The sequence below is a fragment of the Fringilla coelebs genome (assembly GCF_963513975.1).
Source record: "Fringilla coelebs genome assembly, chromosome: 4".
Taxonomy (NCBI): Eukaryota; Metazoa; Chordata; class Aves; order Passeriformes; family Fringillidae; genus Fringilla; species Fringilla coelebs.
In genome coordinates, this window is record NC_140032.1 from 38,652,631 (window position 1) to 38,665,742 (window position 13,112).

General features: G+C 35.8%; 1 protein-coding gene across 4 annotated transcripts in view; it reads left to right on the top strand.

Annotated features, from left to right (window-relative positions):
• Positions 1–13,112, top strand: part of SPOCK3 (SPARC (osteonectin), cwcv and kazal like domains proteoglycan 3) — a gene marked incomplete at its 3' end in the record, with an annotated part of 161,759 nt that overhangs the window by 113,132 nt on the left and 35,515 nt on the right. For all 4 annotated transcript variants that reach the window (XM_084204345.1, XM_084204346.1, XM_084204343.1 and 1 more), the window contains exon 3: positions 3,091–3,205. In XM_084204345.1, the coding sequence (XP_084060471.1) occupies positions 3,091–3,205 (115 nt within the window). The remainder of the gene's footprint in view (positions 1–3,090; positions 3,206–13,112) is intronic.

Genomic DNA, 13,112 nt, shown 5'->3' on the forward strand with positions numbered 1-13,112 from the left:
TCCAACCCATGAGCCAGGTGCTCACATGTTGCATGATTTATCCTGCTGTCTGCTGGACATTTTGCCTACAAGGACACTGTGAGAGGCAGTATTGAAAGCATTACTGAAATCCAAAAAGATATCAACTGGCTTCCCTTGGTCAGCTAGGGGATAACTTGGCTGTAGAAGGAAATTGTCAAGTTGGACCTCATTAAGCTGTCCTGGATGTAACCAATGATTGCATTGTCCTTCATATGTCATCCTGTAACTCCTAGAATAATCTTCTCCATAATTATACCAGGCATAGAAGTGGGCCTGGGTCAGTATTTGCCAGGTTCCTCTTAGTTTTCTGGATTCCCAAGACCACTGAAAAGTCATGGAGAGAGATGGGGTTAGGAAATCAAGTTGAGTACTATCCTGGCGTGAATCCCTTCCCACCACCTCTCCTTTTTGACCACTATTTCTCATTGTGTCCTCATAGCCTGCATGTCAGTGATCTCTTTTTCTGTGGAGTTTTTCAGGTGTGTTGCTTGCTCTTCTACCAGTTTAAGAGTAACACTGAAGGAAGTGTGACCCACCTTTATTTAACTGAGCTATCTTTACAGTATCCTAGTGCACTGTTAATTTGGGGAATGATGTCTGGAGGTTTGAACCAGAGATCTGTTCCTGGTGTCATTAGCTGCTAATAGGAAATTGTTAGAACAGCCTTGATTCATTTTCAGCTTGTGCAAGCACCATGATGTTGCTTTGTTTCTGAAAACAATGAATATATCTCTGCTGCCTGCCTGTCCTTAAAAGGAGTTCAGTGAGGGTAAAATTTTATCATACCTGTGAACGGGAATACTGATTTGGAAGTGTTGTGTCACTCAGTATCTCATGTATCTCTGCCTGTGCCAGGTGTTGAGCATTAAATTTTTAGTGTTTAAAAGGATGGTGTTGCAAATAGGACTGAGTAGACAACTTCAAAGAAAAAAAAAAAAAAGACTAAACTTGCAACTCTTGATGCTAGCTGAAGCACCTATGAAGTATTTACTAGTCTCTTCAGCAACATTCAAGTGAATCAAAGTTAGGAGCATTGGAATCTGTAAAAAAATAATCTCTCAAGATTATAATAAATAATATATTAAATAATCTCTCAAGAAAGGATTAAAGACATCTTCAGAAATGAAACAAAAGTATTGCTTTTCTTTTTTCTTGTCATACTCTGTTTCTCAGTAAATCAGACATGGAATGGGTTTATATGTAAAATATTAAGTGGCAGTCTCACCAAGGGGAGTAATCAAAAGCCTAAAGCACAACTATCTGTAGGTTTAAATCTTTAAACTACTAAGTTTGAATAATAAAAACTCTCAGATCTTAGAAATAGAAAGACATCTCCTCTTAGCAGGCATGAGTATTAAATTTGAGTGATAATCCATTCCACAAACTCCAAATACTGGTTGGAGCATTAAAATATGAATTGGGTCATGTACTTTCTGGAGAGAGGGCTGGTAGGAATCAGCCAGGATAATTGAGATAGAAAAAGTATTCAGTTGTTTCAAAATCAGCACGGGAAGGTGTTTGCTTTGCTTCCATTTTCTAGTCCTTTGTGAGATACTAGTGCTATATAGCTTTCAACTGGAACAGTTTTGTTGGGGTTTTTGGGGGAGATTTTAAAGGTTCTGTTAGTGTCATTTTCCTTTAACCATACATTTTTGGCAAAAAGTGACACATTCAGAACTGAAGTACAATAATGACTTTATTGAAGTACAGACAATTTGAGGTAATTATTTCTGTCTTTTTAGTACTGGCAATAGTGCAAAAATGTACTGTTTTGATGCAGTGATGCACTTCAGGTTATGTGAGCAATAGAACTGCATGAGAGCGTGACAAGACCAGGAGTCTGACTGCTTAAAAAGTTGATAAAGTTCTGTAAAGTCACAGTGCTTATATCTACATACTAGTGGAAACCAGCAGTCTTTCAAGAGCCTCCTTGATTCTTTCATAGCTACAGCGCTCCCACCCCTTACATATTTTTAGGAGAGAGAGAAACTTTGACTTTAGCATTCTCTGGAAATCCTGAGACTCACATAATGGAACTGCATTACAGTGAAGTTATGTACCCCAACAAAATATGAGTCAGGGAATAAAAGAGACAAATTCTGGTGAGATTGTTCTGAAGTGTTGTGATGCACAGAAAACACTTCATATTTTTATTTGTTACTTGAACTGCTTTTCTGACTCATATGCTTCTGTGTCCTTTACCTATTTAATGAGACATCTGGCATCTTTTGTTCAAGGATGAAGTGTTTTCCATAACAATCTTTCTTCTTTTGCTTTGGAAAAAAGCTCTTTGTAGATGCTTCCCCTCTCTTTGTTTCTTGTTTATGTTTTTCCTGATAATACATTTACAAAACATCCCAGAGTAAGATCTCTATGCAAAGAACTATTTTCTTGGAAGAAAAAGTAAGAGTGACAATGTTTACAATGATACTATTTTCTCAGTATGTGTTTTTTAACTACATTATTTTTATATGCTTGAAAGAACAATTTTGTTTCCCAGATATAGTTAGCTTTTGTGTGGTTTCTGGGTTGGAACTGTAAGTACACAGATCAAAACCTCACAAATGAATCTGTTTCTGTATCAGAAAAGATAGTCACTATGCAGAATTACATTAGGCACAGCTTTTTGTTTTATTCTTCAAAGCGTTTTACCACGACACTGTCTTCTTAGAGATAGAAATTCAGTGATAAATTCTATGAAAATTGACTGTTTATTGCTTCCTAGCAATAATGAATATTGTTGCTGTGTTTGTTTGCTCATTGAATACAGATAAAACCAATGTGGTCTGCTTCCATTTAACATGGATATTCAAATCAGTCTCACACCACAAGTGCCTTCATGTTTGAATTGAGTCTTGAAACTGCAGCCAGGCTAGGAACCAAAAACTTTGTACCTTTCTTGAATCTAGTTTTTGTTACAAAAGTAGCATATACTGCTGAAGACTTTTCTTTACACCTGTACGAAAAGATTTAAGCATTTCATGAGAGATTGCTTCAAATTTCTTGGAAGTATATATATTTTTAATAATATACGTTTATGTTAATGCTACTCATTCTGTCTCCCTGCAGTGCAAATTAGACTATCAAGCCTGTGTCTCAGGAAAACAAATTTCAGTGAAATGTGAAGGACGTTGCCCTTGCCCTTCTGACAAATCCACAAATGCAGGCAGAAATGACAGGAGAGGTGAGTGATGGTAATTTGTGTGATATTTTTAATACTCCAGAAGGAAGGAAGATTTTACACATGGAATATTAGTTATCAGAAACACTCATTCTTTTATAAAACTAGATGTATTTTCTTCAAGGTTGTTTCTTTGCCAAGGATTTTGAAATTGTACCTATAGTAAAATACCATGGTATTTTTCAAATGATGTATGAGTTACTGCTGTTCTTTTTTTTCCTTTGCTACTTAATACTCTGTGAGATGCTTTATGTATTTATGAGAAGAAATCAATTCCTTGTTCCTCTGTGTTTTCAGCTGAATATTCAAGAAAACAGAGTGTGGTAGGAAGGAAGGAAACTTAGAAGTCCTTGTTTCTGGTCCTAGGAGCAAGCAGTTGAGCTGTAGAACTGTTAGCAATGGCTGTATTATGTAAGGGAGTTCATTTGAAAAGTGCTTGATAGGAGTAAATCAGCTTTTCTTTTGGATCACCAATGAGATGATGCTGCTAGAAAATGAAGCTGCTTTGCAGTGCCTCTTAGGAGGCAGTGTAGGTGCAGCTGGAACAAACGGGAGAGGAAAATCGGTGGCTGAGCATGTTTGTATTTCAGTGGCTCCCAGGTGATTGCGGGAGGTGGCTGTTGAACAGAACATGATACTGTCTTTGGTGCCTCTGAACAGACAGTGCTCAGGAGGTTTTAGGCTACTGTGGACCTGAATCTGTCAAGAAAAGCATGACTGGAGGCCTGCATTTTCAAAATTTGTTTGGACTGTTCTCTGTTCGATGCACCTTTTTGTTCTGTCTGTAGAGTAACACTTTTGAAGAGTAAAATACATTGAAAATACAGAAGAATTTGTTTTTGAGGATGATAGTTTTTTTCCTGTAGTAACCTATAACAAAAGAAACAGATATTGCATTCCTGCCTTAACAATGACATTTCATTATTTGAAGCACTATTCCAGATTTATTGGGCAGGATAGTCTAACTTTCCATTATAAGCTGTAGCCACTGCCAAAACTATAATTTTTTTTCCTAGTTTAAAGAACAAATTAATGTTCTTTTAACAATGAATGAAGATGACCACTGTAAAGATTAAACTGTGTGCAGGCATACAAGTAAATTAAAAAACTGCTCTGAAACACTTCTTTAGGTCCTTTTTTTCATCCTTGGCAATATAATTGATTGTGTAATTAAAAATAATTGAATATATGTAATTAAATGCTCCTTGTGCTGTAACCCCTCTGCAAAATGATAGTCATTACATTTTTTTAAAGCATTAATTTACAATTTCATGAAGTATCTTGAAAATAAATAGATAAATATGTCATCTTCTTGCATTGTTAAACAAAATGAAAAGTACTGGAAGACCCAGCATCATGTGGCTACTGTGGCCCCTTTGATATCTACGCAGTGAGTGTAACCTTAATGTGCATCCTCTAGCAATAATTTCTGTATCTCCAGGATGGATATGGGAATATTTGCTTAACAGTGGGCATGATGTGAAATTAGGATAATGAGGTGAAAAACATCTCTGTGAGTAGTAGGCCTACCATTCTCCAGTGTTACTCTTTTAATATGCTATCATTGCCCTTAGTTTTTACCAAAATAAGACCAGCATTCTCTCTGCTGGAAGCTGTTTCACCTGATGCAGTTATCTTTTTGTATATGCTTTCAAGCATATTTATTTTTCATATTCCTGTGCTAGAACACTGAAAAAAATCTAGAGACAATTTTTTTTTTTTTTTGCTTCAAAAACTGGATTTTTTTTAAATTAAAAATGAACTCTTCTTGATGATTTAAGTTGCCAGGGAGTCAAGATTACTTGTGCCTAGTTATGTAAGAGAAAAGGAAAAAGGGTCTCATGGGTATAGGAATTAACACTAATCCTGTCCTGACAGATTGTCAGAGCAAGCAAAACACAGGGCTTCTCCAAATTCTATGAAATTTGTTAATATATTTTCTTTACAAGGCCAAAAGCCAGGAAAATAGAGAAACATGAAAGTGAGCTGAGCATCATTAGTGAAATTTCAGCTTTTATTGTGACAGAATAAAAAATTTCTTACAACAGAAGTTCTTCTAACAACAGTTACAAGAATACAATTTTTGTCTTTAAATGGTGCTCTGTAAAATGTTGTTGCAGTTGGACTTGGTGATCTTGGAGATATTTTCCAAAGTAAATGTTGCTGTGATTCCATGATTTTAAGCTGTGTACATGTATGTCAGTTGCTTACAAATTTGATGAAGCCAAACAGGCAAAATAAGGTTCCTGTTGCTTTTTCAGGGATAACTTAAGTAAGGGCTTCCTAAAATACACCCCCTACCTAGGTTGTTTGGGACAATTGCTTATCTTTTCAGATTGAAATTGCTGCTTTTTTGATATTTCTGGAGAGCATACTATGTCTATGAACTTTCCCAAAATAGTCTTGGTGTGGATCCCAATACTCCTTTGGGAAACAAAACTAAACCACTATTCAGAAAACCAGATTTTCTTCTTAAAATGTATATGAACTTGATAATGAAACCATAGGGTCCTTTTAGATGGAAGTGAACTAATCTAATCTTTGATGAATGCATGAGGCAGGTGAGGGGATCTAGGTTTTTGTGAAGGCTGTCTCATTTTAATGATACCTTTAGAAACATTGCATCCAACTGATGCTCAAAGTCTCTTAGGTCAAATCCATATATGAAAGGGCTAAGAACTTGAATTGGATCTAGATGTGTAAGTTGTTAAGAAAAACAAAAGTTACAAAAAAAAAAAACAAAAAACAAACCAATGAAATCCCACCAAAAAAAAGAAAACAAAAAAAACCCCACAGTAAAATAAAAATATTTACCATCTTTGGTTTGATTGTCATTTAGATAAAGCAATGGGTATCATATAAACTATAAACTACAGTAGGTACTCCAGCAATTTTTTTTAAAGAGACAGAAAAGACAAGCTTAGGGTTACAAGTTTGTCCCGAGAGAGGGACATCTGCAGAGCATTAGAGGCAGTACTAGAGGAACACAAAGTTAGAAGTGAATGAATATGGGGAGTACAGGAGAGAGGGAGGGCTTTGGAAGTTGTGTGGAAGCCCAATGAGAAGGTAAAGCAGAATGGATGGGAAGCAGTAGCACTTGTGACAGGGGTGTTAAAGAGATACGTGAGGAAGCATCTTGTTTTCCAAGCCTAGCCATTGCCTCGTGTCCTGCTTTTGCCCCAGTCTCCTTTTCAAGTATGTGCCAGGATTTGGGGTACCCAGGTCATACTGACTTGCACAGCTTTGAGTGAAAGGATTTCATTGAGTCAGAATTTGCAGATCTTGATTTTCCTAAGCACTTCTGAGGCTTTTTTCGGTGGCTATGTGAAACCAGAAGCCAGGAAGGATTCTATGCACTGCGCATTTTTACAAAACTGAGGAATCTTTTGGCCCCTTGGCAGTGTCTGGGCACAATTTTTTCTTTCAAATAGTGATCATGGTCCTTTTGCTCTGAGATGTAGCGAGCCCTGTCACTTGCAGTCTTGCTCTTCACTCTGATGGGTAAGAAAAAATGCACACGAGTCAAAGTGTGGTCAATGAAGACCACAGGCATTTCTGCAGAAATTTTGTCAGCAGATGAGTGTATGGCTGACAGCTGTTAGCTATGGTTAAAGAAATTCAAAGGTATCTAAGAAGAGCATCCATTGTCAGTTATCTCAAATTTGCTGTACTCCAGAGTGCACATATTGGGAAAGTTTAATGATTCTTAAAATTAGAAATCTTGGCAGAGTGCTTTGTTTTATTTCCCTGTCAAACTGCACTAACATTCTGACAAAAGTGTGCAGTGACATGCCCAGGATCCTGGTCTCCCAGACAGTCTATTTCAGAGATTTGGCTGATGTGTAGTACAGCACCCTTCTCAATTATGCCTTTGGATACCTTTACCACAGAAATAAGTCTCTGTTTCTGCCCTGACATAGAGTCAAGATTCAGCTGGGACATGCAGTCATACCCAAAACCTCAGGGCCAATTGAAGGCCCTGCAGTTTAAACAGCAAAAGCTGTATCATTGTTGGTAAAATACTGAATATGCATTTTTATTAGCTTTTGAAATAGAAGAATTCAGTCTCAATAATTTTTGAATTAATCTCTAATAAATCCTGTGCTAAGAGCTCACTTGATATTTTCACTAAAATAAGTGATTCAGGCTTATATTCATGGAAGAAAAAAAAAGGCTTTCTTTCAGCATCTAAGGAGGACTATGTAGGTAACAAGGAAGCTCTTACAAATGTCATACTCTTTGACTCTAAGCTTTTGCCAGAAGGAGGTGAAAAGGCAATGTTGCACGCTCAAAGTATTTTCAGTCTGAAAGACTTTAATCACAGAATATGAATGCCCTCTCAGCTGCACCCTGTTTTATACCAAATACTGCCAAATTGTTAATTGCTTTGTAGAGATGGGGATAAATAACAGTGGGATTAAAGACACTGTGGATACTGGTTTGTTCTGTGTGGATCAGTGCTCGAAAAACAAATAGAGGGACAAACAACCAAGCAACACTCTCCCAAATCCTCTGATTTAATTTGCATAGCATCACCTTTTCAATACATGACCTCTACTACTCTTCGTATAGTACAGGTATAGATGCCAAAACAGAGCTTTTGTTTTGTTTACATTCAGAGAGAACACTGACTGGTTTCCAAACGTCACAAATAAAGAGATTGAGGGCCAAAATTACCACTTGTGTAACTCCTTTATCCCTACTTTGTATTTCTGCCTTTCAATGACAGATACTGCTGTTTTGTAATCCCCTATTTCTCTTTTGAAAAGGTAACTACAGGACATTAATAGAATAAAAATCCATTTTCAAACCAACATGTACTAGGCCAATTAGGCCTGATATTATCAGTGACCTGTTATGTTATCTTGCTGTTTGACCTTTATTTACAAATATGGTAGTATGTTTTAAATTTTTTTAAAAATATCTAATTGTAGCATTTAATTTCACACTGTCATGCTTGTTACAGAAAATTAAGTGACCAGCCTATAAAAAGAAGCACAAAGGGAAAAGTGCTGGTTCTCATCACAGGCAAGCTGCTCTCATTTATCTTTCTCTCTCAGAGGGATATGCACAATAAATGGAAGGAGGTGGTCTTGGTAGTCTGGGAGTATAGGTGGTAGCAACATTTATTATATGTGAGTTAAATTTGTACTGGGTAATTGTCAGCTTTCCAGTTTACTGTTCTTCTTAGCCATATAGTTATATTCAGTAAGTTGTTTTTTTTAAATGTAATTCCTACTACAGTTCTATGAAATGCAACAATAAAATAAATTCTCTTTGCTATTTTAGTTGCTTAATTTTCATTAATTATATTAATTTTCATAAATTTTGCTAATCTTTCTCAATATAGTCTTTAGATGAAGCCTGAAATGCCTGAGCATAATGATAAGTGATATCAGTGGCAGCACTCAAATCCAGGAGTTTGTCTTATCTGTACTGATATACACTGCTTGAGGTTGGTGTCATTGTGGGCTCACAACAAAAATTGAATCTGGGCTAATACTTCTGCTCATGCCTTTACTGCTGGCATCAGCATGAATCATGCTATTGGCTTAAATGTGAATTGGCTATAACACTGTGACTCAGTTTCCTTGTTAGAGGAAAATGCATTATCCACTGGTAAGCCTTCTTACTCTGCTGATGTTTCTGAACACTATTTTATTTTTATTTCTGAAACCTTTTGATTTTAAAGGTGCTGTGAAACTGAAAGGTATTATTGTATATACATTGTAGTTGTTCAGAGGGTATTGACTTACAAGTAAATGTTCATTTTTCTTTTATTGCCTTTTTTACTGGAATACATAGATTTACTTTTCAATCTTAATGCTATTCATCTTAAAACTGTATTTATCCAACTGTCCAAGGTACTGTTTTTCATCTTTTTTACTTTGTTACACACATTTACAGTAATGCTGAGCTGTAAGTATACATTATGTATAATTTGAACATAAAGTGAAAATTGATTCATTGTGTCTTTTTATGCTTTGATATTTGGTTAGCCTAATTCATTAAGAATGTCCTTTTTTTCTCTGTTGTATGTAAGGTGAATGATAGACCATTTTTTACTTGATCTTTAATAAGAAGTACTATTGTTTTACCAGATTTTTGAGATTTACTAGGTATTTTATAAATGGTAGGTTATTTCTGAGATAGCAGAATAATAATCTTTGTAACAATTCATTTGTATTTGTAAATTTTTTCCATAGGTATGATATAAAACGAATTTGCTAGCACAAAAATACTGTGGTACTGTATTTGTAAAAGGCATTTATTTAGGATTCATTACTGCATTTGTGTAATAACAGAAACTCAGTGGAGCTGATTTTATTGGTTGTTTCTTCAGTGCTAAGATAAAGGAAGGAAGGAAGGAATTTTTGCTTTTTCTTTCTATTCTTACAGGGAGTAGAATATTTGAGAACAAGCATTAGAAGTATGTGTTGTGCAGAAAAGAAGTGATATCACAAATGCAGATAGATCAATAAGGCAGGGACATTCTAGTAAAAGAATACTATTAATTCAGATCAGAGTGGAGCTGATAGTGCAAAAAAAAAGTGAAAAGGCAGAATGTGCTTGAGCAGTCATTTCTAGTTTTGATATTGTCTGCAATTAAGTCATAATTGCAGAGTGAATTAAAATTTGGTTGAGCTTGACTGTTACAAGGAAGAAGTGAAGGATTAAGGGAAGGTTCCCTGTTCCATAATAATACTGTAAAAAAGGCTAGAGTGCATATGCTGTGTTTATGAAAATAATCCCTGTAGAACTGCAGAACATACTCAAGAATGCTTTGAAGAACATTTTATTGTTTCCAGGATGAAGTGCAATACTGAGAAAGGATTGTTAGCTGAGTGCTTGCAGTCAGTATTGCAGAGAGCTGTGACCCTAAAGGGAAGATGGGAACATTACATGCCCGTCACTGGAAGCAGCTCTTTGTTCACAGTTCCCAAGCATCTTTGCAACAGCAATCTTCTCTAGAACCACCTTGTCTTTGCTCTTCATTTGGCCTGTTTATTTCCAAAGCATTCCAGTTTTTATAGCTGCTTTCAGAAGCTTTTGAGTACTCAAATTTATACAGTTTTGTCAAATCCTGGTATGTATGTCACATCCACAAATTTGCTTTTAAATGGAAAATTCCTAAGATCTCAATACTGTGGAAAGCAGTTCTGTCCTACTGTGGTGGACTGCACTTGAAAAATTTGCTCCTCATGTTTCTTATTACAAGTGAGTGTTGAAGTGGCAGATCTGGTCTTGTGTTAAAAAAACTGTTGTGTAATGCAGTTTTTGATTTCTGAAAGAATGTCAGTGTTGCATCTCTGCTGACTGTGTGAGTCCTTTTTATCACAGCACAGGAGGGCATGCCTGTCCTGTGCAAGCTGTGGCTTAGAAAACAGGGGTGCACGTTTGAGGAGCTGGGCACAGCATGGCACTCCTTGTCCATCCTGTGTGCAGGGAGCAATTCAGGGGGAATTTCCCAAGCTCCATCTCAAAGCTAGCTGGTTCACTATAAACATGTGGGGGTGAGCTTACACACATGGGGTGAATGCTTGGAATGTGTCGCTTTTTTTGTAATCCTTGATTGCCGTGGGGTTGTTCCAACACTCAGGGCCATTTATACACTGGTTATTTTAGGTAAAGACTCATTATGTACAAGATGAATAATCAGTCATTCAGAGTTGTATTCTTATGAAGTGTTCATATACTTTTCACAGGGGAAAAGATTGTTCTAGAGGAGGTTGCTTTAAAATGATTTATTATGAAAATTTTGATTAGCTTGATTGATTACTACTTTTCCTCTTGTGTTTTAGTAGGAGAGGAAGCCCCAGTTAACCCAATGGTGAATATTTCTTTAGAGGCAAAAACGTTATTTACAGTGTATCAGCCTGTGCTTTTGTGTGTGTTCCTGCAATTTTAACACAGGCAAGCTGTGTTGATGAAAGAAGATAATTAATGCTGTTTTCATTTTAGGTTTTATAATCATTAATGTTGACTTATATCTTGAAACAATTAATGGAAAAATTCAGTTCTAGAATCCCCAAAACATGCAGATTATTTGGAAGGTTTAGTCTGTGTAGCACAACAAACTTTATTATAGTTACTTATGAGAGCATGTTTTTTTAGGATATATTCATTATTTTCTTTTGCACTTCACCAACCAGCTTCCATGGATTATAAAGTGGAAGCTTAAATATAGTCCAAACCATTAAAATGGTGCTGCATTAGATTATTATGGCTATAATTGCCTTAATTATGTAAATGAAGGGGCCTTGCCAATCTTATGGTACATTAAAGGCTTTACAAGTGTGTCACAGTAGTTGTATTGAGAATAAATAACCAAAGAGATGCAGATCATATGCTAAGTATCTGGACCAGCATTATCTTTCTGTTCGTGCAATGTACAAATAAGCTGAGGATGCCTTTATGTTTGTATCTCATTTACTGATGTGTTGGTATTATTTTTTACTGATACTATTTTTATACCATCAATATGAAGTAATACTTGAAAGACTTTAGTTACTCAACAGGGGAAGGTAACTGCTAGAAAAATCAGGTGTATTTGTAAATCAGGTAGTTACTTTAAATTGCTTAATTTGCTCCTCCTTCTTATTTTTTGAAGATAAAGCATGTGATGCTAATTGCATAACCTAATTCTGAATTATTTTTCTGTAAGTATGTCAGTGTATTGACAGTGAAGCTGCTTGAGGTCCTGAGGAAGCTCAGGAATGGACTGATGATGGTTCAGTAGTGTTCTGAAGGTGGAGCAAGAAGATTCATGAAGTCCTCTTCAAGTAGGATGTAAACTGAGTGGTATTTAAAGAACATGTGATAACCTTTTGGCAACCACTTCTCAATAATATTAATTGAGCCTTTAATACTTCAATATCCTACTTACTTTAGTACTTCAACTGCTATCTGTGCTCCCTGTTAAATAGATGCAGTATCACTTTTCTGAAGTGACTGTTCTAATAGCTGACAGAATTTTAGTATTTTCTTTAAAATATCAAAGTCCTTTAGAAGACAGGGATTGAAATGTCTGTCTTTGGCAGCTATTGCTGATGTTTCTACTACTGATGCTCTGAAATTGACAGAAATTCATTAATGTACTGGTGATATGGTAGCCCTTACAAGTTTTATTTTTTTCTTAACATGCATGTTGTATCTCATTTATTCTTTGAAGCTCACCTCTGTTGCAGTAACTAGTTTCTACTTGAGCTAATTTTAAGCAAATATTTTAGTAACTTATTATTCTAAGGAAAATTTACTTGGGTACCAGCATATCTTTGCTTGGTTACACAGTATCCTCTTTCTTTCAATAGTAAATACACAATCAGTTCTTGCACATAAAAGTAGAAGTTTCCTCTAAAAAAAAATATTTCTTACCCCTCCTGAGCATACAGACAGAAGAACAGAATTGGTTTACTGTTTCACTTTTGCTTTTCTTGCATAAATGCTTGACCATTCTTTCACAGTTGAGAGCCATTGTTCTTTTGGTCGGTGTAAAGTTTTGAGGCACTACTGGACATTTTGATGTGGTTGTGTGTATTCACTGATGCTCTGGAAATGTCTGTCTGTGCATTGAAGGTATGAGAACACCAAGGCCATGTTCACCTTGCTCACTTCTAGCTGTGATAATTTCTAAAAGTTTGAAATGATGGTGCAGTGTTAGAGAAAAAAATTAACAGTATTGGAAGAAAGTTATTTAACAATAACTCTGCAGGACAATTTTTATGTGCTTCTGAGTGTCTTTAAGCAAGGGAAAGATGTATTTTGAAAAGCCCTCCATTCTTATTTTGCATGCAAAATAGCTATCTTTTAGTCTTTATATAGGTTACTACAGCTTTACTCAGAGTCTTGGTAAGAATATGTACTAGTGTCAGCATGATCTAAATCTATTTCAAGTGATACATTTTCACAC